The sequence below is a fragment of the Lepisma saccharinum genome, chromosome 9, assembly GCF_977018435.1.
Source record: "Lepisma saccharinum chromosome 9, izLepSacc3.1, whole genome shotgun sequence".
NCBI classification, from domain to species: domain Eukaryota; kingdom Metazoa; phylum Arthropoda; class Insecta; order Zygentoma; family Lepismatidae; genus Lepisma; species Lepisma saccharinum.
The window spans coordinates 79333206-79361040 of record NC_139237.1 but is presented as its reverse complement, the minus strand read 5'-3'; the positions used below and the strand labels follow the sequence as shown (position 1 = coordinate 79361040).

The 27835-nt window shown below is 38.4% G+C and overlaps 1 protein-coding gene and 1 long non-coding RNA gene across 6 annotated transcripts in view; both read left to right on the top strand.

Annotated features, from left to right (window-relative positions):
• Positions 1–16750, top strand: part of LOC145992181 (uncharacterized) — a 29735-nt gene extending 12985 nt beyond the window's left edge. For 2 of the 5 annotated variants that reach the window (XR_014442131.1, XR_014442134.1), the window contains exon 2: positions 16461–16750. This is a non-coding gene — a long non-coding RNA (uncharacterized LOC145992181). Of the gene's footprint in view, positions 1–7046; positions 7149–8618; positions 8771–12045; positions 12203–16460 lie in introns of those variants that run through there. The other 3 variants (XR_014442132.1, XR_014442133.1, XR_014442135.1) reach the window with 3 other exon arrangements.
• Positions 16751–17456: 706 nt separating this feature from the next.
• Positions 17457–17987, top strand: LOC145992490 (histone-lysine N-methyltransferase SETMAR-like). The gene has a single exon (XM_083128871.1). It carries the CDS (start codon positions 17457–17459, stop codon positions 17985–17987), a length of 531 nt encoding a protein of 176 aa, XP_082984997.1.
• Positions 17988–27835: the final 9848 nt, after the last annotated feature.

The window sequence follows — 27835 nt, the reverse complement described above, 5'->3', positions numbered from 1 at the left end:
CCTTCAGTTCTAGGATGTAGATAGAGGTCCGCCTTAACTTTTAAAAAGTTATCACGGCTCTACGACACCAGGGTTCCCGGTTAGAATCCCGACATGGGTGTTCTTTGTGATTGTAACTTCATCAGCTGGATCATATCGCTCATCCACATCTTCGCGATTAGCCAAAACTGGCAGAAAGGCGAAGTAAAATAAGCCGAATCAATCAAGTAGTAAGCAAACACTGAAAATATACCTTAGTCTGAACTTGTTATTTCGTGTCCGATTTCTTAGCTTTTAAAGTATATACTAATTTTTTATACACATATAAAAAAATCATGTAAGTGTCCACCTAAAGTAGTTTTCACGTTCAGAAGACGTTGTGTGGAGAAACCGTACAGTGTTGCCAATACAGCGCTAGCTCATGTCGCCGGGAAATGATGAGCTTCCTTCACAATGAAGGTGTTACATATTTTGTATATATAATGATAATTATAAATAATTATTAATATTATACTGTGAACATTACAGTTCATTAGCATGTCATTTTGCCATTAGATTTAATTTAATACACAGGCACATTTAATATTCATTCGTCTTTCTCTGTAATTATTTTAAAGAATAACATTGAGATATGGTAATGTGTTACATATATATAAATAAATTCATTATTGTCTATGAATTTATGTGTACGTTGGAAACTGAAAGGTGATCTTCATTTCAGTATTAATGTCGACACTAATGTAAACAAAAACAACGTGTATTAGCGACAGCACTAATGTTGCTCACAACATCAGCATTGGAAATAATTCGTCAATTATTAAATTAAAGTAATTGCAATTCTATTATAACAAACTGCATGAAGTTAATATTTTTACTGAATGGAAATAAAATAACAACTCGAAAACTTGGTGGTGATTAGCCGGAATGCTGCGGTGAGTCAGCTCAAGATGGCCAGACAACGTCTCCTTACTTCGCGCGCGGTTCAGGTTAAAAAGAAACTCCAAATGCATGGAAGTAATATTTCTGAGAACCTTTGAGTGGTTATAAAAAATAATTTCATTATTTTCTTCACAACTTTGTCGCTGGAAGTTTTTACTTGGAATTACAGAACAAAAAATGGCCAGCGACGACATTTTCTACTGCACGAATATAAAAAATCTCCACAAACTTTATTTGAATATTTTTTAATGCGAATATGCTTTAAAGTATTGATAAATTCTGAGCCCCACCATCACCTATGACAATTAGAAAACTGTGTCAATTTTTTTCATAATGAATGCTTGAATTTTACGGCAGGTTTCAACGTTAGGAATGAAAAAATGTAAAAATTTTGTTTTCACAGAAAATTTGCGTTTTTAATTTATCTAAAAATATGTAAGCAAGTTACCAGTTTTTTGTGCTCACCATCGTATTCTCTACAAAATTTCCTGCAAAACTGCAGGTACCGATTTTACGTAAGCTAAATTTGTAAATCGAGAAATTTCACAACAGCGCGCTCGTATTTTCCCATAAGAAAAGCATTGTCCATAAGAGCCCATTGTGTCTTCTGAACGTGAAAACGACTTTAGACTTCGTGCACACAAGTGAATTCGATGAACCCAATTTTCGATGACTTTGTGCAATAACTGGCCTAATGATATATATATATATCAAACTGTTCGTGCAATACGTTCATAGTGGCATTAGCAGTGTGACATGTGGCACCGTCTTGTTGGAACCACATGTCCTCCAGATCAATTTCATCTAAATTTGGCTTCGTGAAGAGTAAAAATCCCTTTCAAAGTTTTCAACGATTCGACGAATAGCAAGCACAGAAGGGCGATTATGTGGACCATAGGGTAAATGTTTACTATCCTTCGTACACCTGTGGGGCTATGCGAGAATGGTGTGTGGGGCTACGCATATTTTTTTCGAAACCAATTTTTAACTATTGTAACCTATACGTGACCCTACCTAACCTAACCTTACCGGAAATGGTTCGTGGGGCTATGTACGAAATCTGTCCGAATGATAGTAAACAAGAACCGAATTTCTAACTAAAATAATGTCTATTTCTTACATTTACGAGTACTTACTGTTCTTCCTTTTCTCTGTTCTCTAACACGCAATATGGCGATATCGTACTGGTTCATCGCGTCATGTGGCAAGTGTTTTGTCGATTTGGAGTGTGAATGCAGTGTTTCAACCTTATTCACCGAAAAATACCTAATTTCATGGCCGAATTGGAAATTATGCTAATATCTCGTTAGCCCCACAAACCATCGGCGTTAGCCCCACAAACCATTTCCGGTAAGGTTAGGTTCGGTTAGGTTAGGCAAACATAGTTAAAAAACTCACGACGCATCCAAGAGAAGTCATCTTCTTGCGAAAACACGGCGTGGTTTGCAACACTTATTGGGGGTTATGTCCTCTAAAACACGTGAACATCGTGTTCAAGTGCAGAAAGCAAATGGCAGCAACAGAAATTCCGTGCCGGAGAGATATATTCCCAGAAGAAAACCTGAATTGGCGTTGAAAAGGATAAAAACTACATTCCCGAACCTCAACAACGCTACAGAAAAGGGTTTCGTAAGTACTTTCTTCTGTAAAAAGTAAGAAATCCGTCTCCACTATACGGAAGTGTTACCAGTAATGGAAGAGACTGGATTTCCGCATGTATTATGTGTTGTATAAATCTATGCAAAAAAATCTGAGTTAAGCCCATCCAATGTTTTTCAAAAGTGGGCGCCAATGGGGGTGGGGGTGGCTCGAGAATAGCAGAGACCACAAACGTGACAAACTTTCGGACCAGCGCCTCTCTGTTCTGCATCCCATGCAGATCCAATGAACGTTTTGGAAAAGGTGAATTGCCTAAATCTCTGAATAAAGTTTCCTACATAGGGAACCAAATGGTTCACAGATCAGGAAGGCTAAAATGACACTGGGGAAACTGCTGGGTGGCCTGAATGCTAGAACATCCAAAACCTACCTGTCTAGTTTCGCTTGATATGAAATGCAAAGTCGCAAACTCTCGCTCTTTTTCTCTGTCTATAGAATGGTGCTTCGGCAGCCCTTATTTAATTGTAGAATCGCCCCTGTATAGTTAGAGGTGTTTTGAAAACCAACCAGTGAGGTTTGTTGCGTGAGAAGTCATTAAAATTTGAAACAAGTGGAAAGATGTGAGTCTTTCACTTTTTTGTGCACCAGTCCAGGGATATTTTTTAAAAACTGAGAATATTTCTTCCTAGAAGTTTTCTTTTTGTAAACCAACATGGCCAGATGTATTATACGTACTATTAAAAATTATTTAAAATCTGTAGCTCCCGTTACAGAGCCATAGCTCGGATGTTACAGTGGCCTATGAAGTTACTATTATTGTCAATTACATTACAATATTTTTGAAAATAAGGCTACAGAGTGATTAATAAAATTATGTGCAGGGCATTTCCGAAATAGATAATTCAATATCGGCATATGCGTTTAACTTTGAAGGTCTGTGTGTGTGCGTACGCCTGCCTTTTGGTACAGTGTAACTGAATCAAAAGGCATAAAATTAGTCTCTGTATTGAACAACGCCCATTGGAATACTATTTAAGGAAGATGTGATTTTTTTTTTAAATATTCCTAAATTGTATCAGTGTACTATTGTATGATTACTTCTGAGTATGCTGTGATAATTTGTCAATACCTCGCCTCGATATATTGCCACCGAGGTCCCAAGTTAGATTCCTGACGTTTCTTGAAGTTCCATCAGTTTTATCTAAGCCCCGCGACAAGTTAAGTTTGCAGCAACTTTTCACCCATGTAGACCCAAACGTGCGCGCAGAATATAGTTCCGCTGCAATACTGCAGATTTTCTCAATGTCTGTGATATGAACAGCTCGCCGGTCGAGGCAAAACTCGCGCAGTAATTGCTGAACGCCGTTCTCGCGCGGTTTAATACATAAAACCTTCTGCAAACTTAACCTGTCAAGGTGTATAGTCTTCATCACTCATCCTCATTGTCGTGATTAGCTTAAGGACGCGGGAAAACTCATACAATATGATGAACAATACTACACTACACAGTAATATCTGAACTTACAATTGAGAAACAGATTTTTATTGACAAACGCACAGAGACGAAATAAAGGATTTTTACTGTAGTTGCTTTAGGAGTCTAGGCGGATCTAGAATCTTCTGAGTGGGTCATAGAAGCATATGTATATTTACATTAGGGTTTTTTTGTGGGGAGGGGGGGGTTACGTTTGACAAAGGTTGTTTTAGATGCACTCTGTGTTCACGTAAGAAAATTAAGATCTTTACTTTCAAATAGAATCAAACCACTTCACCGGGGAACTAACCGGGTAATCTTGGATACAGTGCTTGTATAAATATTACTAAGGAATAAAAATAAGAAAGATACACGCTTGAGTTTTACATTCGTAGGAAAGTTTTCACTCCATCAATGCAAAGTTACGTACAATATCTTTCTACATTGTTCTTTTATATTCCCCTATGGTGTAATAAGCTGTTCCGGATTTGATTTGCTGTTGTGGCACATTTTAGTGCTATTTGTGCTAAACCTTGCTTTATTTTTTGTCTGTAAAACTATATTACATACTTTTAGAGTATAATAATTTAGGATTCCACATTACATTACAGAACACTTCATGTCCCTTTGGAAATGACTTTTCATAATTATGTAGTGATGCCTTTTGGGAAGTCACTTGCCCCTCCCGCTAAATCCGCCAGCTGGTCGAGATGTCGTTTGTGCGCAAGCATTGAAAAGATGTATAACTATTACAATAGCATTTGTCTTGCTCTGGATGCAGTAATCTGTAGCTGATGTTCTGCTGCTCCAGCCGCATGCAGCGATTTATCCACATATACATTTTTTTCATTACTCAGTTTAAGGTTATTTTGGAGATAAATTTAGCCTTAAGCCTCTAAAACAACCTTATGCTTCCTTTTGTGGAAAATTCCGGATTTCTGGCCATGTGGTATATGTAGTTTGACCCCTTTGCAATAAAAGGAAACTACAATAGATTCTGTTCTGTCCTTTATCTCTGCATGAAGTATAGATGGAGCAAGATGGCCGTCAGCTGTAGAAAGCTATCGGATCGCGCTCCGCATAAGATTGGATTTTCTGTGTTCTCAGTTTATTTCTCTATTGTGGTACTTTGCACGGGTGTTAAGGTATTGCTTTTGAACAGTGCCGACGGTAAAAAAATTAACCCGAGTGAGTGGAAATGCAGTGAGAGGTGTTTTATTGTTCCAGCGGCAGGCGTCCTCCCGACGCTTTTCTCTGCTTCGCCGAGGGAGACACGTGCAACGGACAGCGGCCAAGGTAAGACCCCGCCTCACCGGCTCTTCTTGTGCTGCTGTGTGGAGACATTAAGTTAAACCCAGGCCCCTGGCCAATGGAAAACAAATTCAGTGCATACTACCATAATGCCCAGAGCATAAAGAATAAACTTTCTCACTGCACTTCGGAATTGGGAGAATTTATGGAGCAGGACTGTATTGCAATAACCGAAACGTGGCTCAACGACAATGTACTGGATTCCGAACTGCCTTTTTCAAAACATTTCACTATGTACAGGAAAGACCGAGGCTCAAGGGGCGGGGGAGTGATGCTTTGCATAAATAACAAATGGAAAAGTGTGGTGCGAAGTGACCTGGATCGCGACTGTGAAATTCTGTGGGTTGAGGTGCTTCTAGGCAAGAAAAACAAACTTTTCATTGGTTGTTTTTACACGCACACGCAAAACTTGCCCCGTAGCAGTTCTGGAGGCTTGCTACGATTCTGTGCTGTCGGCATCCTCTATGGGCGACGTAATTCTTTTCGGAGACTTCAATCTCTCAATTTCCTGGACAGACCCCACGCATGGCTTTACAAAAGACAAGAACGACACGTACTTCGTGGATCACTTCATACATGGCCTCAGACTTCAACAGCACAATATGTTCAATACACGAAAAGACAATAACCTGGACTACATTCTCTCATCACTCCCTTTAACGCACATCACCCCAATCTGTGTTGATGATCTTCCAGAATATCTTTCCGATTCATGCAAAAACCTTCTCTTGTTCGCTGACGATTGCAAAATGTAAAGTAAAATCTCCAATTTCAGTGACATGACACTTCTGCAAAAGAATTTAGATTCTCTAATAAAGTGGTGTGAATTATGGAACTTAAAACTCAACCCTCAAAAATGTACCATGATGACCTTCTCCTTAAAGAAAAACACATTTAATACTAAATATTTCATAAAAAATAATTATGTTCAAAGAGTTGCCGCACAAAAGGACCTGGGCGTCATATTTGACGAGAAACTTTCCTTTTCTGAGCACATCTCTACAGTCACAAGGGGTTCAATGCGTATGCTGGGTCTTCTCTATCGTTTCACGGAAATAAACAACTTGATTGCCCTCAGCACCTTTTACAAATCTTTTGTGTCACCTAAAATTGAATACTGTTCTCCGATCTGGTCTATGGCATGCCCCTCAAATTCAGATAGACTAAATTCCGTCCTAAATTTCTTCCTGGCCATTGTTGGACTCCGAATCCCGTCCACAAAACACTTGCAAAAGTCTATCCTCCTGGAAATGTTGAATATCCAAACTCCTTAAGAGAGACATAGACTGGCTGACCATATATTTCTACACAAAATAGTGAATGACAACATCAGAAGTGACCGCCTTCTTCAGGAAATTCACTTTCGTGTGCCTGCCCGCTCAACAAGAAGCACTCAACTTTTTGCTTCTCAGAAGCCGAGATTGTGCCTCATGCAGCCCGCTCTGTTCCATAGACTGCCCAGTGAATACAATAATCTAGGAAGCGAAATAGACATTTTTGAAAATCTGGACCGTTTTAGAAGAAAGTTAGCTAAAAGTATGTAAGTCTCTTAACCACATGTAATTTTTCTATGTTATTTTTTTTTGTTGTATTGTTATTTTTTTGTCCTTATGTTCTATAAAATCGTTCCAATGGAAAATGGCTAACGCTGTATTTGGAATCTTCTATTAAATAAATAAATAAATAAATAAATATGTTTTGCTCAAATCCACGAAGTGCAATAAACCTCTTTTTTTCGTTTCAGACTTTATCGAACTACTAGTCAGGGGGCAGGCTGAAACATCTTTTGTGAGTTCTGTGGAAACTTCGATGGATATTTGAAAAGCTTTCCAAATGCTTAAACTAAGTGAGTATGTGAAGTTATAGCTTCATAGCAGCACATGTAAACGCACACAGGCCTGCGATTACCTACAGTTCTTTGTGTCGGGACATTGGCAGAAAAATGCATATCTGTGGTGTAGTCTGAGATTCTACTGACTGGACTGCTGCTGCTCTTAGGCCATTTTATTAGTGCCTTTTTATTTTCAACTTAATTGGATTATTAAGGCATTAGATTCCTTGGACGTACCCAGGCGCTTTCTAGGAGCGCAATGATTTATTTTGAATTATTTGAAAATGGAATAACATTTTACTTTCCGCGTAAGGGGTGGATATTTCTACCACTGGTTGTCATGGGGGTTAAGCCCCCATGCTCCCCGCTGAATACACCTATATTAGATACTATGATAATTAATATTGCGCTAGTTTAAAAAAAATCACTACTAAATGCAAATGAAACACGCAAAAAAATAATCTGGATCTTTGAACTTGACGAATCCAGTAATCTCAAGTCTTTAGGAACAAGGTAAATGCACGGTCAGTGTTTAATATCTGTAACGTTTACATACGGTGGCTGATAGGACTAGTCTGACAGCAATGCTCTATTTTATAAGCTTTATTATTAGCCATTTTGTAAGGGCAGTATAGTTTCTGCAGGTTGGCCAATAATACAATTTTCGCAATAAACCTGCCACCAGTCCATGTATTTGGTACGAGAGTCAACTTTATATTGAACGTGACTTTAGGAACAAATAAGGAATTTTGAAATATTCATAAAGAGAACTTTCAGAATTCACCCAGGCTATTTAGGGTTTAAACAAAATTTTGGAGTTTACTTAAATTGTATAGTTATTCTCAAATATCACATTTCACAGCAAGTGTGAAAAAATAGTGTTTATGCTTTGCTACAGTGGTGGCGATTGGGTTCTAGAACTGGGAGGAGGACTTTCCTTTGGTAGATAAGGTTTAGCATAGTGGCGAGGGAAAAGTGGCAAAATGTGAGGGCAACTGCCCCCCCCCCAATAGCGCGCCACTGCTAACTTAGTGTAAACATTGTCAAGCTATTTTTTTTCTACATGTGAATCATCCCATTTCTGCATTTACAAAAGATTTCAGCTTTTGGCTCTTTAAGCATGCAAATATTAATATAAATATTTGTTGGTACAATGGGATACATAAGTATCGCTCGGCAAATTGTCCACGGCTATTTTCATTATTTTTTTCTTTGTTCTACGTGTTGTTACAGAAGTTAGTTTTGCTCTAATTCTCAATCCACTCTTTGCGTAAAACAGAGAATAAACATGGATATGGAAAATTTGCCCAGTAATACTTATGCATCCCACTGTACTAATGGTTGATAATTGTCAAAAGGATAAAAGTTCACTTTTTTACTTCAGAGTAAATATTAATTTCAAAAATTATAAGCAATTGAATATTTTGTTTGGCATCCGCATTTTCATTCCTCGAAGCTGAATACAAGAATAATTTATATTTTCAGCCAGATGTGATTAATTTGACTGCTCACCAAAGAGAAGCTGAATTGTTACGAATACAGTACGAGAACAGTCGCAGAAACATCTTCATCACTGGATGATTCTTGGATGCACAAGAGCCTGAAGTCTGTTCCAGAATTCTCGAAACGAGTTTACATGCGAGTTTGCTGTTTTGTTACTATTTTCTCTTAACGCCATCTGCAATTAGGATAATATTGATTTAGTAATTCTTGTTCTGTGCACTCTATACCAGCCTTGAGCCATCGCTCCGTGCGGTGCAACCTTCCTGTCTGCACACTGCACCTCGAGGCCAGTAAGCAGAAGTGGGGGAGCCGTTTGCGTTGAGAGGTAAAAACACTGGGGTAAAGCACCCAGCTTTTCAGAGAATCATCCCCTGCTTGTTCTGCCATGAATACAATGCCACTCTGCACGAATCAGGTGACGAAAGATTTCCCACTGCACGAGCGTGACCGACGAAGCCTCTTGTCTCGCACACTCCCTCCTTTCCACCCCTCTTAAGGCGAAGAGGAACAATTACGCACCAGGCATGCATTTATTCCAATATCGTCGGAATGAGCAATGATACTAAAAATATCTCCGCCAGAAATGAAGAGTATGAATTTCTCCCCATGTGGCAAGTGGAAGCGGTTTCCCAAGTTGATTATTAAGCCTTATACGATTTTTGAAAAATATGATGAATTAGTATTTACCGAATCCCATGTATTCCTTATGGGACATCAACTTCAAGTTACGGCTCATCAAATGGGAGTTTCGACTTTTCCTACTACTATGACATAGTTCAACGTGTCCTTTTTCCGTCCATGTACTTTTCTACGTCATTGGATGTTTGATATTCCCGAGAGAACGAATAAAATAATGGTCCCATAAGCCTAGTGCATTTCTCCTTGCCTCCTACGGCCATCCTGGCAGTGTTGCCAAACCCGATGTGCATAATAGAGCTAAATTTCACCATCAATATAGCTAAAGAGGAATTTCAAGGAGCTAGATTAACGAAGGCTGCATAAAGTGCCTACTAAGGTAATTTTAGTTGTCAGAGGTGTGGGGGAGCTGCTATTACCGTTAGCTTTAAAGTGATGGCAATTTATTCTTAGTTTTCACCGCCTAGATTTGGCGGAATCACCCATCTCAATAATCCAATGATGCACAGAAAAAACTGGTTTGTTTGGAATTACCAAAAAAGTTTGGTTGAGCTGTTTGGTTATGTTTTTTGTTTCCGATAACCAAATGTTGCTTGTAATTACTAAATAATTTTGTTTAAGAATACCAAAAAATTTGGTCAGACAAAATATGGTACTCGTAAACAAAATGATACATATGTAAGTAAAGATAAACAAAACGTTTGGTTAAATTTACTATATGTGCGTGAGCGTGCTTCCGAATTTGAAATAACGATTGTCCAGTTTCTTCGAGTGTAGTATGGAAGTCCCTTGTCGAAAATTGAAACTCATGTAAATAGGTAATTACTTGAAGCGAGTCTTTATGTTGCTGTGTAACCTAACATTCTGAAAAAAAGCTCAGAATATACTTACTTTACCCTGAGTTTCCTACACCGGCCGCTAGATGGTTCTGTCAAAACGTGTACAAGAAACATAAGTTTTTGTACAACAAATAATGGTACGTTTGATTGTAATCATAGTGAAAAATTGTGCTTTAACATTCTTCGAAATATATGTGAACATCAAAGCTACAAATTAAAGATAAAAATGTACTGCAGTGAATAAAAGTGAATCTCCCATGAGCAACCTTTTGATTCTGGACTATATAAGTAGAACGTAAGTGTGTCGCAGAAAAACAAAGACGCTCGAAAATCGGTTACTTCAAGTGAACTTTCTATTCTGAATGTGTATTTTGAGATCAGTTAGTTTCTACAAACTATCCACCCTAGCTAAAATTAGCCAGATTATAACATAAGTAATTATGAATAAATTTATTTAACAAATCGTTTGGTAATTTTGACTAAATTATTTGGTTTTCCTAAACAAATGGGCTGCATTTTGTTAGATTTACCAAAATAATATTTGGTTTTGGTAACCAAAAAATTGTTTACGACAAACAAATAGACCCTGACCAAATCTTTTGGTAATGGTGAACAATTGTTTGGTTGATGCCTATTTAAACAAACGTTTTGTTCACCACTACCATTTTTTTGGTTAATCCAAACAAACATTTTTTTCTGTGTTAATATAAAATCGAAAATAAAGGGTTCCCGGATAACAAAATTGTCATCTTTATCTTAGCCACAGCGCTATATATAAAAATACATGGGGAGGAAAGAAGAGTTGGGTGACGCAGCCTATAGCTATACGAATATCACTTCACGTGCAAAATGTACACTCATGGCAAAAGTTGGTATTTATGGGCCGGAGCCAGTGGTGGCATCGTAGTGGGGCAGAGGGCGGGTGCCACAGTTCAGTCAAACGAGTGCACGAAAGAGCCAGATCTGGCTCCAAAAGAGCGAACTTGACAACAGTGATCAGCAGCTGCCCCAGCGAGAAAGACCTAGGGGAAATTGTCCCTCCTCGCCTTAACAACTCTACATTGCGTCTGCGGGTGACGTTTGTTGCCTTTCCTCACCACCATGTCGCTGCTGGTCGGGGAGTGCAAAATGTGTGGGAAACTTCAAAAGGAAAACAAAAATAATAAAGGATTTGAACAAATAATTGAGAAAGTGAAATTCATGGGAATTTGGTAACGTGTTATTTTATTATGACCATGAATGTAAAATGTATGATATTGGGAAAATGTAAAGTCCGGTAATGCAAATAGGCTTTCAAGGAAATGTTGAAATGTATAGAAATTTTAATAAATTATTCCTGGAATAATTTGCATGATGTTTCAAGGGGGGTGTACGTGGTCCACCATAGCATTGTCACTGTTATGTAATTGTCCAGTCTATGGTTACCAGTGAGTTTAAATAATCAAGGACCGTTGAAACTTGATACCTACTCTGTCCGTCGTAATAAGTGAATGTAAACAAATGATGCACGTGTAGTGTGGGAAACCCTGTTGGTTTTATTCCATTAGCAGCTGTTTAGGAATCTAGTGTGCATGAATATAGTGTATGTGATTAGGTCATGCCAGTCAATATAAGTCTGAACTTCAACATAGCAGTTTTTATTACAATCAATATATTAATGGGCAAGATAATAACTGAACCAGCACAACAGCAAAGGAACTATTTCTCGCTCACGTGGTTTTCTTTACATTAACTTCGTTCTTACAGTACATGGAGAATAGTGAGAGTACATTTCACTGATTCGGATTCATTGAATCCCTAGGCTCAGTCCTGATTTCCTTGTGTTAAATGAATCATTGATAATTAACATTTCATGTAAAATAGATTGATTTACACACCTTAACAACTCTAATGCTTCCTGTTGATCTCTACTACTTTAGGTTAGTGTTGCCCACGGGACGAGACGGGACAGGCTTTTAAAAATTCGAGACGAGACGAGATTGACCATGTGTCATAAGACAAACGAATATTTTCGGGACGAGACAGCATTTCCACGAGACTCCACGAGACGAGACAGGCCAAAGTCTCGTCTCGTTAGCAACGCTACTTTAGGTATGTAATGAAGAGCATGGACAAAGTTCAATACGCACTTATGGGAGTTTTATTGTTTGAAATTTTGTTTCATTCTTTTATTCGGAAAAGGATGCTCAAACATTTTTCGTTCGTTATAATGTAATCCTATTTAAAAAAAAAAAAATAGTAATTCTTTTGGGAGGGGCACATACCCCCGAACCCAGTGACGTACACTCAGAAGTAGCGAGTCTAGCAGTGATAGATCAATCAATATTACAGCTCTTATTATTTTCAAATTGCAATATTTGTTGTCGAAGTCATAGTTCATATGCGACACTTTTTCAAGCGTTTCTCACCCCTCTGCGCGATCAGCAGGCGACCGGTTTCACTTTCAAGTAGAATCTGCCACCGAAAGGAAAACTGAACAGTTTATACTTGCCCTCATCCTAGTCTCCAACCTGCCCGCCGCTGCAAAAGTTGAAAGGGCGCACGGTTTGAGGAATATTCCAATCTATCACCTATAGAGGGTTGATTTCCATCGATACTCGATTCCCTTTCATTTCGTCCTCTGAACTTCAGATAGTAAATTTAATATAATAATAATATTTACGGCAGAATTTTTACACATTATATTTGTATATAAACAGTACGGTACATTCATTTGGCTTCGTCATTTTTACTTATGAAATGAGAAAGTATGTATTTTGTGTGCGGACAAATGACTGGATTTTTTCCTGTGTGGATGAACACGTAAAAAACAAAATTCTCCTTTTCGTTTTGCTAGTATTGTCTTACACATATATACTCGTCTCTTACCCCTAAGTCGAGAGCTAATCAATATACAGGGTGTCCCAAAAGTCCCTTAACAGCCGCCCTAGAGACGTGTAGTGCAGAGATTGACATGATTTGAGTATATAGTAATACTGTAGGGGTAGGGGGAACATGATTGCTGTGGGTGACCATGGCGGCGGCCATCTTGGTATCCGCCATATTGGATGGAGGTCAAATTTTTTAAATGGGAAGGTATATCTGTGGCACATAATTTTAGGCTAGAATTGCACCAGAAACAAGAATATGAAGTCAGTTTTCAGATATCTTTAATCTGTGAAAAGTTATTGCGCTACAAAATGTGCTCAGTGTGCTCGCCATGCTCCCGTAAACACATCCGTAAGCAAGTCTCTCATGCACGCGAACATTCAAAAGAGTTTCGGGAGTGACAGCGGCACAGGCCTCAGTGATTCGTTGACGAAAATGACGCATATCACGTATTGGAACTGCATAAACCATGGCCTTAAAATGGCCCCACAAGTAAAAATCAAGAGGAGTAAGGTCTGGGGACCTGGCTGGCCACTCTCTTGGTCCTCGTCTGCCAATCCACCTACCAGGAAATTGGACATAAGGTACTGCCGAACAATGTTCCCATAATGAGGTGGTGCACCACCATGTTGAAAAAATTCTGGGAAAGACCCATCCGGCATACACACAGAAGGTAAGACAAGATCGCGTAGCAACTGCAGGTAGGTCTCTCCATTCATTGTCCCCTCAATGAAAAATTGACCTATGATTTGGGTATTCCAAATTCCACATCACACCATAATTTTTGCTGGCCCAACCACGTTCCCCGGGTTTACCCAGTGCGGGTTCTCAGAGGACCAATACCGCAAGTTTTGACGGTTGACCTCACCATTGGTATAAAAAAGTGCCTCATCGCTATGCAGAATGTTTCGCCAGAAGTCAGGGTCACGTTCAAGTTGCACGACACACCACTCACAAAATTCCACCCTCCTATGAAGATCATCTTCACTGAGATGTTGTTGCGTTTGCATCTTGTAGGGATGCCACTTGTGTTCTGGCATAATCCTGCTAATCGAACTCTTGCTAACACCACATTGGGCGGATAGTCGTCGAATACTTTTTTTTGGGTGAATACTTTTTTCACGAATGATGCCAGAAATGCCGTTGTTGTTTCTTCATCCGTGGCTGTTTTTGGTCTTCCCGATCGACGTCTATCGTGCACTGCACCCGTTTCTTTAAACCGCTTCATCACATTGGCCACACTAACATGCGACACTGGCGGCCTAAGCGGATGTCTTTGATTGAAGTCATTGGCAATGTCCCGTGAACTCCTTTCGGCGGAAATGAGGATGATCTCAATTCGTTCCTCATTGGATAACATCATGTTCTTTGTCACTTACACTTGCAACAAAAGAGATATGATATCAGTTATCACGATTTCCATACTTTATCATACGTCATCATTTATTCAACATTGCATCAATAACTTTTCACAGATTAAAGATATCTGAAAACTGACTTCATATTCTTGTTTCTGGTGCAATTCTAGCCTAAAATTATGTGCCACACATATACCTTCCCATTTAAAAAAATTGACCTCCATCCAATATGACGGATACCAAGATGGCCGCTGCCATGGTCACCCACAGCAATCATGTTCCCCCTACCCCTACAGTATTACTATATACTCAAATCATGTCAATCTCTGCACTACACGTCTGTAGGACGGCTGTTAAGGGACTTTTGGGACACCCTGTATTTTATTAAGCATAATAAATCCGAAATATGTATATGTGTGGCGGGGAAGAGTGCATTATACTTTGTGTGAAACAATTGAATAATGTTCGTCACAAACTGTTCAATTGCACAAAACGTGTTATCAAGTGGTCTCGGCACCCCCATTAGCCTTTATGCATAAAGTGGACTTACAACAACAAAACGATCATTTTTTTCCATTGCACGTCACTTTTCTGGTTTCCGAACTTAGCGTTCGGCGGGCGGAAGTTGACGTCACGTCTTACAGAGTGAACGCGTCCGGGCATTCAGACGGATAACAGCCATCTTGCAGCCGGAGGAAGTCAAGAGTTGACTCGTTACGTCTGCACAAGATCTTGCAAGATGGCGGCGTCCGTGGAGATATATGCGATTTGGGATAATGTTATTGCGGAGATGGCTATAGTTATACTTGGCGATGTCTGACAACATTCTTTGTATTAAAGATAAATAAATGATACTTTGAAAATGTTGAAATATTGGTTTCAAGTGAGAAATTCTTTGTTTTTATATGAAGACCACGCCCACTGAATATCTCGTTCTCGTCTGCTTCAAAGAACGAAGAGTGTGACTTCGACACAAGATTGAAAATTACAATTTACTTCAATGAATGCTAAGTATATATCCATAATTAGACCTAACGTGGTAACATTGTTTTCAGAACAAATATTTTGACAACTCGGAATATTATGAAGTTGAATATAAAAATGAACTCAAAATTGATTTTAATTACTTAAATACAATTAATCGTATGACTAAAGATATACCATATTTACTCCCTTTCCGAGAATAGTAGCTATTTTTTTCATTCTTTCCTAAATATATTTATTCTCCTTAATTTTACCCTTTGCAGCTTGTACACTAGTTGTTCCGTTGACTAGTTTCATCCACAGACTGCGTGTGACTCTTCTTAATCGTATGGCGATTCAGCTATTATCTTAAGCCGGAAGTTGATAGTCACGTGTTTCCTCTCAGATGCACCTTGCAGTTGTCTGGCTCACCGAATGGGGCTGTGTTTGCATGTGTGCTTGCTTGCACAGGCGTAATCAAAATGCTTTTAAATGCTGAAAAAGTATTTTGACTTAGGGGAAAAAATGGAACAAAATAATTTACTTATTTTTTCAATAAAATTAAGTCTATACGTATTGCTTGCATGTGTTCAAGTGTATAGCAAATGTGTGGAGAAAATTAAAAGCTACTGAAGTAAGGTACAATCCATACATCATGTTTAGTCGCCAGAAGTATACGCCTGAAGTTCGTATTTTGATTTTGAACTATAACTTTAGATGTATATCACGTATAATATTTAAATAAAAACATCACAGAGGATTGAGGCATTTACAGACAGGGAAACAAATAAAATTAATTCAGGTTTCGTGCCAAATTACCATTTCATTGAAATAGCTAAATTATTTCGTCTGCATTGAAAGAACACTGCAATCTTATGAATGTGTGTTGAGGGGAGGGGACGCTTGAAACATTTAGCCGAAATAAGTTGCTAGTTTCTACCCATAAGCGCCGATGTCGCCGCACGTCGCTGCCCGTGCCCCTCCCGCTAAATCTGCAAATGCCATGTCTAGTCATTTTTTTTAAAGCCATTGCTCCAATTGTTTATATATATATCTCTCTATCCCTTCTAGATTATTTTTTATCACTTACTTGTATTGTGTAGTTCCTTCCAATTGACCAATATGGGTTTCTAATGTTTCACAAATTTCTTGCTTTCCAGAGTCTGAATGATTCACAACAGAAGGTGATTGATTACATCAATTCCTCGAGGACTGCGCATCTTGAAAAAGCAGGAAGTGAATATCTGAAGCAACCATATTTGGACAACCTCTATGGTGGAGTGGTGAGCACAGTGCGCTACGACGACAGGGGACCAGAGTTCGAATCCCGATCTAGGTCTTTCGGAGTCACGCTCCATCATAATGATGACCCAAAATAACTATCAAATCAATCTTATTGGCATGTGCCTTGTAGAAAAAAAGTTTTGTGATATTTTTATTTTGTACTTTGGGTACCAAAAAAAAATAGATTTCCAAATATATTGTCAATATGTTTACTTTAATGTGTGTTCCTTCTTTCAAATCTCAATTTTATGTTCAGCAGTATATGTTACTCTTGACATTTCCAAAAGAGGCTTGCTTCATTTATAGTTTCCAGAACATAAAAATTCTCTTATCAAAACAGTGCTATAAAACATTATTTTCCTTTATGGCTGAGTAAATATCAGTATGTCAGCACCAGAAATACTCGTATTGGAATAATTTTGACATTATTATATTGACGTATCAGCTGGTATATATTATACTACTATCAATGGATTTTCCTGGACTAGGGAATCGACAGTATTTATTAACTATTAATAGCAACTTCAGGTTACTGTAATGTGAGTACAACATTGGTGCAGATAGTTACTTGCTCAGTCCTACTTTACGTTGATGTGCTGTGCTGCACAAACTACATGGATTTGCGTACGTAATACCAGGTATCCAAAAAAGTTCGTGCCGCTGGAACGAAAAGTGAAAGTCAAACGGTATGTGTCGGCAATCCTGTCTGGATGACATCTAGTGTTGTCCACGGGACGAGACGGGACAGGCTTTTAAAAATTCGAGACGAGAAGAGATTGACCATGTGTCATGAGACAAACTAATATTTTCGAGACGAGACAGCATTTCCACGAGACGAGACAGGCCAAAGTCTCGTCTCGTGGGCAACACTAATGACATCAGAAGTTTACATTCCCGGCAACCGTCAGTCCGTGCAGAGTTTGGAGGCGTGTCGGTCGCACAGACAGCAGGTCTGTAGGAACTACAATCCTGAAGAGAACATGTCAGTGTCAAAGGACGTTTTACGGCCGTGTTTAATGTATGAGTTCAAATTTGGCAGCAAGGCTGCAGCCACTGCTCGAAAGATATGCTCCGCGTTTGGAGAGGCATCAGTGAGTGAGCGCACAGCACAAAAGTGGTTCAGTCGATTTGCATCGGGCGATGAGAGCCTCCAGGACAAGCCTCGAGCTGGACGCCCCGCCACTATCGACGAAGCCCTGCTAAAGGAGACCTTCGAACGTGATTTACAGCAAACGTGCAAAGAACTTGCACAAGGGTTTGGAGTGTCGGAGGAAACCATTCGATTGCATCTGCATAACCTTGGGAAGACTTGGAAGCTCAGTAAGTGGGTTCCTCACGTTTTGTCCGAGGAAAACAAACTCCTGTGGCTCACCATTTGCGCATCATTGCTGTCACGCCACTAGAATGAACCATTCCTGGACCAGATATTGACATGTGACGAGAAATGGTTGTTATACAGTAACCGCAAAAGAAAACATCATTGGTCGTCCCCTGGTTCTGTTCCATTGACCCCCAAAGAAAACATTCATCAACAGAAGGTACTGCTCTGTGTTTGGTGGACCAGCGCTGGCGTTGTGCACTTTGGATTGCTAGAGCATGACAAAACCATCACATCCGAGGGGTACTCGTCCCAGTTGCAAAGGGTTGCAGCTGCACTGCGTCCGAAGCAGCCAGCACTAGTCAACAGGAAAGGAGTGATCCTTCTTCAAGACAACGCTAGACCTCATACGGCGAAAGCGACCAAGGAGGTAATTAACACACTTCGATGGGAAATTTTACCTCATCCTCCTTACTCCCCGGACATTCCCCCATCCTACTTTCATTTGTTTTTGGCCATGGATAATCATTTGCGTGAGCAACAGTTCCTAAACAGAGATGTCACGCAGGTCATAGGACAATTTTTTTGCTTCTTGGGACCAGAACTTTTACAAACGCGGGATTTATACGCTTGTATCTCGTTCGGAACACATAATTGAAGCTGAAGGAGCTTATTTTGTTGAATAAAACACATTTGCCAGAAATTAGTCTTTATTTCTCACTGCAAAATACGGCTTGAACTTTTTGGATACCTGATAGTTTTCATGATGCTGCTTTGAAAGTTCATACTTTCTAAAATGAACTTTCCTGGTATTGGAGTCAAATGTTTTTGAAAAATATAAATATAAAGAATTTTACAAAATCACTGAACTGATTTGTTTCATTCTAACTTGAGAACAAGAAAGTAACTTCACACTTTTTTCCATAAAGATATATTATGCATTGGACTAAAATGGCGATAAATAACTTTACTGGCAAGAATGTTGGATCAACTTAAAGCTTAAGTTTTTAAAAATATGCCGGAGTTAGTGTTCAGAAGAATACCAGAAGAAATATTAGAATATTTTTCCATGACAAAAATATCATTGTGGCTCAAGCAAATCACTGTTCTTCACGCAGACTGAAAATAAGAACACTGAATTCAAAATGTTTTTATTCATATCATTGGCTAATTCAAACAGAAGCATTTTTTTGTTGTATTTTACTGGAATTTGACACCATGAATTCTATTTAAATCAAATAATGTTAAAAACATTAATAAAACTGTCATATCTTGCCTACAGACTAAACTAATGCAACTGGGTTAAATTATTCTCGAGTGAATAGATATTTTTTAATGTAGTCATCTTTTGTTTGCCAGAGAGCAGCCATCAAAGTTTTGATCTTTCCATGTGGATAAATTAATTTTTCAACGTAGCTACTCTCCCCTGCTGATTGAAAGACTGTCCCAACAAAGATATTGCTCTTGGAAAAAGGAAGTCAATTTTGCATTATGGCAGCTTGCTTCTCTCTGTAATATACTATTCTGCTCGACTATGTTGCATGCGGGAGAAAGCATCATTCGACACGGACGCCACCTATGGCCTACAGAATGAACCAATTTAAGGTCGCGCTCAGAGATTTGGAGGTCATTTGAAGGGCATTGCGGCCAGAACACCTGTAATTAGGTCATTCGGTCAAAAATCGAGGAATTAGCAGATTTTACCAATTTCTTGAATTTGACCTTGAACGTGGTTACCTTCCTTCCCCTCGGCAAAATGAACTTTCCGGACAAGTCCATTTTCTCAGAGGGGGAGTTGCTGATACCGAGGGAGGGGAGGTAGTGTTGGTACAGAAAATTGCAAGTGAGAAGGGACTATTTCAGCATACAGTTCGTCCTGCAGACTGTAGGTGGCATCCGTATCGGAAGATGCCAATATATTTCGCCACCTGTTGTCTTAAAAACAAACTATCAAAACAGGCTCTCCCCTGGTCTCTTCACACCCTGATACCTTGGACTCCCCTCTGCGGAAATGGACTCGTCTGGAAGAGTCCACTTTGCTGAGGGGAGGAAGGCAACGACGTTCAAGGTCAAATCCAAAAAGTTTGTAAAATCTGCTAATTCCTCGGATTTTGACCGAATGACCTAATTACAGGCGTTTTGGCCGCAATGCCCTTCAAATGACCTTCAAGTTCTTGGGTGCGACCTTAAATTAGTTCGTTCTTCAGGCGCTAGGTGGTGTCTGTGTCGAATGATATGCAGAGAGAGGAGCAAGCCGCTGCATTGGAAAACTGGCTTTCATTTTTCAGAAGGGAGAGAGCGGCCATGTTGGAAAACGAATTTGTCTACATGGAGGGAATGAAACTGGTGCAATGGAACCCTTCTTTTTTTTATTTTCTTTTCTTATTTTGTCGAGTGTAGTCATGTGGGAAAATGGCTTCGGCCAATTAGAGTGAAGCAGCGGAGTTTAATTAGTTCTTACTACAGGCACCAGAGGGTAGGCCGCGAGCAATCGCCCCTCCCTAGCTATAGCAAAAGAAAACTAGGCAAATAAATGTATTTTTAATCCATATATACATTTTTTCATTGTTTTTAGTGGCATATTTTGTCCCCAACCCCCTCAGATGTTTTTTTTCTTTTTGAGGTTACTGAAGAGATGGTAGTTTAAGAAACTAATGTATCAACTTTATTTGGAAAACTTACTTAGGAATGTACTTACATCTTTAGGTAATAGAGTATTCAATCACATTTATTTTCAAGATATTCTGAATAGTCTGTAGCGAAGATTATAATAGGAAAACCTTTGTGTATCATTTACTTGATCACTTTGCAGGGCAGGCCTCAAGAATTTAAGCACCAAATAATATCCCAGCAACAGTAAAATTTCATTCCTTAAAATCAAAGATATAAAAGAAATGAATGAAAGTGTTTGTAGCTTATAATCTTACCTGCTATCCGTATACTAAATATTAATAGTAACTTACGAACCCTTTTTTTCCTTCCTGTCAATTTCGATTACTTATTTATATCTAATCAGATTTATTGGCTTATACATCAATAAGAGATTCATCATGCTTGCATATTTAGAAAGGTCTAACAGACTGACTCCAATTAAAACACACTGGAAAATGCAATTTCTGTTCTTTCAGAGTAAAAGTATATTGTGCAGTTTTGACCTAAAATGCAACTTCTGCCTCTGAAGTGAGAATGTAACAACGTTTTGGCAACTTATTGACAAACAAATTCTAACGAAGTTTGCTCCCAAATGAAACTAATTTATCCTGGGTGAAAAGTTTAGTTAAAATTCCAATTTTAATGCAAATATATTTTGTTTCTTTTTACATATAGCCTATAGTTAAGGTTGAATTGGACTGAACCAACAGCACTGATCTGGACATCATGACGAAGTACTTTCGAATGCTATTATGTCGTGAACAAAAAGAAAATGTCCTTGTACGCAATCACTACTAGCATTCATTATCCAGGGGCAATAACAATACTCTGGAATTATGATCCGGACAATGACAAAAGCAAACTAAAGCATTCTTGCCTTTACCTGAAAATGAATATTTTACCTCGACATACTTCCTTACTTTCCTTCAGCTTTCCATGTCAGTTGAACATTTTCATATCAAAACCAATCTTCCCTTCACACACATATACATACACCTCCCCCCCCACACACAAAAAACAAGAAGCCACAGTATCAAATAAGCCAATTTTAGACAAGATTATGCCAAATTATCACCACCTGTCAAAATGAGCCCTAAGCACTATCTCTCCTGAAATGAATTTAAAACATGATGTGTGGCAAAATTCTTCCTCCTACAAACAAGATCATATCTTAAGTTGTACAGTTACGAGCACTTCTGGGTTGTAAAAATATTCAAATCCAATGGAATTCTTACAACCCAGAAGTGTCCGTGACTGTACACGTTTTACTAGTGGTTGGAAATTTTCCATTCATTCCTTTTCATACGAGTTATTCAATCATGCCACTTCTATTCGCCAATAAAAGGAGAGAGACACTCATTACTATGCTAAATATAAAGATAGACAGTGCACAATTTTAAGCTATTTTTATCATTATACTCGTATATGTACTGTTGGAATGATAGTTCAGTATTTGCATTTTAAAATTTAGCAACTGACATAGAACTCATGCACAGCAATAACTTTTTTCACAATCTACAAATGGAAATGATAGTTCATATAAATAAACAATGTGTTGTCATTATTTATTACAATATGAAAATACAAGGCAAATTGATCACACACAATAAGATAACCTTGCCTAACTAGATCTGAATGTATTTGCAATTTCGTTGCTTTGCTGTCTCTAAGTTAATTCACGATGAGGGCTCCTCCTGTCCACACCAGGACTCAAATCCAGAACCAGCAAGATCCCTCACGTCAAATTGGCTGGGTGCCACAATCTTGGTAGGGAAGAGACACGCATTAGCACCCTACCATATTGCTGACATATCCAAATGCTGCAGGAGCAAAACTGAAAAAAGAAATAAAGCAAAGTAAATAAAGTGCCACCTTCTTCCACAATAGGGGGAGGGGCGTGGGGAGGCATTTGCTCCCCTACTTTTGTCAATTTTTGCCCCCGCACTACGGCATATTAATGTTAAGCCTTGTCTACCAAGACAAAGTCAACTGTTCTTGCACCCACTCAGTTTTGGCACCCAATCGCCGCTAGTGTTCCACATGATGATAATTATTCCTAAGTAAAATATTAAAAAAATAAGCTGGTTCATTACGGTTATTCCACAGCAATTCTAAAACATATTCCACTTTACCAGATGACCCCTAGTGATCTTAATAGTCGAACTGAAAAATTAAAATTGTTGGTTGATGTGTAACTGGTTTGAAGTTTACAATATTATTAAAAATGAGTCCATAATTATAATTGTTAAAATTGTAATAATTATGGAAATTGCGTTTAAAGACAACTGACCCAGGGATCTGGGAGAGGTTTCAGTTTACAGTTTTTTATGGGCTTTCATTTGATATACAGAATATAAGGATTTGTAATATAAAGAAAATATATTTTTCAAAATCTCAAAATTTAGTTTCTTAACTTTGATTTCTCCTCTTAAAAATTTGAAATCTTAATGATTAAGTTGTATTTTTTCTTTCTTTCGTCGCTTTTCTTCCACTTATGGTTAATCGCGACGATTAGGATGAGGGTGATTAGATGAAATTGAAGAAGCGACACCCAAGGAATACCCATGCCAGGTCGGGACTCGAACCTGGGAACTTCGAAAGTTCACTACTTATCGCTCTCGTCTGCTCCACATTTACAGATTTCAAACGTGTCAACCTTATATTTATGAAACTTTACATACAAAATTCAGTAATTTTAGGTAATTGCTTGTGCTACAATTGTGATAAACTATTTGAAATAAGGTCTAGTGTGTGTAGTTGAGGAGGGGGGGGGGGCAGGAATTCAGTGTGAAATGACATTTTCTTCAGGCCGACACAAAATTGTAACTTTTGAGCAGAAATTTTCATAGCCATATGTTTGGAGGACTGGTCTGATATTTTCAAATGAATATTATTATGAGAGGAGTTCAGGTATAAATTGTAGGTTTATATTTAACCGAGTCAACAATTGTAAACAAAATTATTTTACACATACAATTGGACGGGTTAAATTTACAGTGGTGTAAGTCACTTTCTTAAAAAGACTCGCAGCACTTTGCTGATCAACACAATAGCTGTTTCCTTTATTACTAGACCTTAAACTGTCATCTGTTGACAGTTGAATGAATCTCTGATTTACTTCACGTTTTCTGTTAACAGATTGACTTATATAGATCTGGTTTCTGTGTGTAAGTTGTTTTTTTTTATTATTATTATTTTTTTATATTTTTAAAGTGACTTACACCACTGTAACTTCAACCTGTCCAATTGTGTATTTAGTTATCTTAACCCTTTGGAAGGATGGTATCTGCTTGAGATGGATGAGGAGGAATCTCCATTATCGCTGCTAATTTTGGCATTTTGGAGAAATATATACATTCCAGTGATTCATAGTTACTGTTATTCTTTCCCCTGAAAAGTCTTCACACACAACACTGTCCCCTTTTGTATTCTCTCCAATTATTCTTTCAAGCAATAACTGCCAACAAATTTTTAGAATTATACACACCCACACAATGACACCTAACGAGCAAAGAAAGTTTACAAAGAGTAAACTTCGCAGGACACAAAGTATTGGCACCCTGGTGTTTCAAAACATAGGCGTCGCCAGAAAATTTTTGTGTGGAGGTCAGGCATAATTACAATCGCGCTTATGATAATTATAAAATAAAATAACTAGCAATAACTAATAAAAATAAACAATTTTATTCAAAATTTATCATCATTATTATATAATTCTTTGGGAGACTTCGATATTAGATTAGCCAGATGAGTGGATATTCAGCACCAATGTTTTCACAATTTTTAAAGAAATGTAAAATCACTAAATTTTAACTTTTACACTCATTCAAGAAAAAGCTTTAAAATTTTAGGGGGGGATTTTATCGTAAATTTCATGTTTTGTGATCTCTCAAACAAAAATTTTATTTCTGAAATTTTGAAAACCGTGGAACTATTAATTCCTTCCAGTAAATTGTAGAATATTAAAATATAAACAAGTTCCTGTATTTTTTCGTTCGTTTATGTCGATCTCTCGCAGTATTTACTGTGGTTATTCCACTCAAATACTAAGTGACATGACTATTTCTGTAATTAACTAACATTACTTCACACAAACTTTCTCCTCTTATATAAATTGAAATGAAAGATTTCCAGAGGTGGTCGACGGAACGGTTCGACCCCCCCCCCCCTTCTCCTCCCGATACCCATGCAAACAGTTCTAACAATGCGCTGAACCTGATCTTTGTTTCCTCAAGCTTTCTTCTCTTCCCCCATGATGTGGTTGGTATACATGGTGCCAAATGATGGCTAAGTATAAGCAGTGTGTTTTGAAAATGGAAAACTCAATATCGGGGGTACTACAAGTGATATGAAAAAAGGATAAATTTCGAAATCAAAGGAGTTCTTAATTTTGTTCTTTCCATCAGGGTAGATTACATTTCTTTCCCACTTGGACAATATTTGCTATTGACACAAACCGGAAATAGACGAACAAAAAATCTACCATTTGGAGGGTTTTGTACACGCAGACGTAGATTAGCCATATGGAGTATTTTGTGTGTCCCAGTGAATAAGGAAAGTCACATGGTACCGTTCGTCAAAAGGAACAAAGCAGGAGGACCAAAAATCGCCGAAAGAAATAGAAAACGCTTCGAGTGTTGCGGGTTTGCCTACCTTCCATATTACGCTCCTTCTCCTCCAGCCACAGGCACATCTCGGACACAGCCAAAGTGCCAGCACGAAGGGCGTCGACATCCCAACGAATATTTGGTCCCATTTTGGAGATATTTAGGAGACATATGAACCTTAACTTCTAGCGTTACAAACATGTTTAAACATACTTCATCCACAAGTTAGAGGGCGCCACATCAAGTCGGCGACTTGTCGACAGTTGATTACATTAAATCTCCATCACTCTCTCGTTCAGCACTACATGAACATGTTAATGGACATTTCCACTCAATTTTTTTTACAACAATTTTAAAAACTACACCCTGGAAAAATTGCCCCTGCAAGTTCTCGCGTTTCTCTGCGTCCAGTTTAAGGCAGAAAAGAGACTTCAAAAGTTGCGAGGCTAGCGTTGCGCTGAAAACACACCGCCGCCATGTTACTACGTCACTCCTTAGAGAGAGCTCGTTTGTCGTCTGCTTCGAGCGTCCAGTTCCGGATGGGTAGCCCACGGTGAGCGAACACGTGCAGCAGTTTTGCAAATCTGTACCGATTTAAATAATGGAAGAAGGCGCGATAGGAGAAAGGAAAGCTATGCTTTGTAATGATCATTCTTCTATGAAATATCCGTGCTGCTCACGTGCAAGATAAATGAAAGGGTTCAGCTGCGTGTGTGTTCTCAGGCCATGGGAAAAATATTGCTTAAAAATTGGTTGCTGACCAGACACTCAAAAATATTTTTTAAACTTATATTTATCGATATTTACCGTAACCTATGTAGTGCAAAAAGGAATTTTCACATTCTTAACTTTATTTATAAAGCCTATTTAACTTTCTTTTCCATAAAGCAATTTCAGTTTGTGTTCCATTTCTGTTGCGCAAATTATGATCAAATATTTTTGTGCAGATAAGAGAAAATACACTGAGAAGATTACATTAGTTGCACAGTACATATCTATACTTAGTTTATGTATAATTATTACAATGAAGTAATGTGTAAAACCATGGGCGTATTTAAGGGGGATTCTACAGGTCCAACCCCTCTCTTTTTTTGGTTCACTAAAATTACCAGTTTCCTTGTTCTATCCGCTTGTTCATAAAAAATTCCTTCGGACTTGTTTCATTCTCTTAAATTGGAGACGTATAGGACGGGACTGCAGACCAAGATCTGCAATTTACTGTTAGTTTCGGAATTTCTGCGATAAGAAACTGCATTGAGACTATCAAATCAGTTATTTTTTCCCCCTCGAATCATATTAAAGAAATTTGTTTCTTAAAAACGTAGTGACACAAGATGAACAGAAAAGTATCAATACTTCGTGACTACAAACACACAACTTTGTCGGGTCCAACATCCTCTCCCCCCATGCTCCCCAACAAGCTTCCGGCCAGCAGTGTCCTGGATTTTCACTTACGAAATAAAGCAACCGTAATCATACCAAAAGTTGATCCATCCCTCCCCCAGTGAACTATATATACGCCCATGTGTATAACAATATTCCATTCTGAAATGGTACGATATTTTGAATTTTGTACTGCGAAAAAAGCCGCCTCATCTCGTTACCCCGAACGCATTAATAGGTTGGTTCACAACTTCACCACTAAGGATCCTATCGAGACGAAGTATGGCAGCCTTGGTCTCGTTCTCGTTGAGAGTTGTAATTGTCTGTCTCGTGTTTATTTGTAAATGTCTCATTGACAGTCTCGTCTCAAATTATAAACATCCGTCTCGGTTTGGGAGGGCAATTCTCGTTCTCGTCTCAAGTCTAGAAAAATGTAGAATCAACAACGTATGCAGAGGCTTATCATTATAAATACAAAAAAAACTTTCTTCTTCTTCTTCTTTTTTTTACTCCTCGTTTCGACGATACAGCCCTCGAAAACTAAATATTATCCTGCTTATATATGCAAACCAAACTGCAGATACAGAATTACCAGGAATGAACTGGCGTTGTAATTATTATACACAGAATTCATGATTTATCTGAGGAAGTCGCATGTTCCAGGGTTGACTCTCGACCTGGGCATAACTTTCCTTGTGAGTGACATTTCATTGAACTGGAAATTGTTACATGGGAGGCTGTTTGCTCGAGACTTTGGGGACAGCTAGGGGGATGCTTCTATTGTTAATGTTAGTGTTGCTCACGAGACGAGGCATGTTCCGTCTCGTCTCATAAAAGGAGATGGGACAAGTGAATGTTTTCGAAATGAGATGGGACAGAAGAAAAAGTTCGTCTCTTATCATGGCAGGTTGGGTGATACTTAGATTGTGCAGTTGGTGTTAGTATGTGTGGGGGGGGGGTGTACTCATGCACCCCGACTTCGAATACAGCTTGTAGTTATTCATCTTCATTGTAGGATTAGCCAAAAGTGGGAAGAAATGTGATGTTAGAGATGATACATAATAAATTAACCATGCGTTCTCATCGTTGCGGTTAAACAAAGTGAACGGAAAAGTGACGTAAAAGTAGGCTAAATATAAAAATTTGCAATATATATATATTAACTGAAGAAAACTGTCATTTACTGCAGGAAATTTAAAAACTCACCGTACCTTTTTATACCCTATCACCTCATATTGCAGAAATTGGCGTGTAAACCAGTGTGTTCTAAAAGTATTATCTTAAAATTTGT

Excerpts from the sequence above, each read along its gene's own strand:
- LOC145992490 (XM_083128871.1), top strand. The coding sequence starts at position 17,457 with ATGACATCAGAAGTTTACATTCCCGGCAACCGTCAGTCCGTGCAGAGT.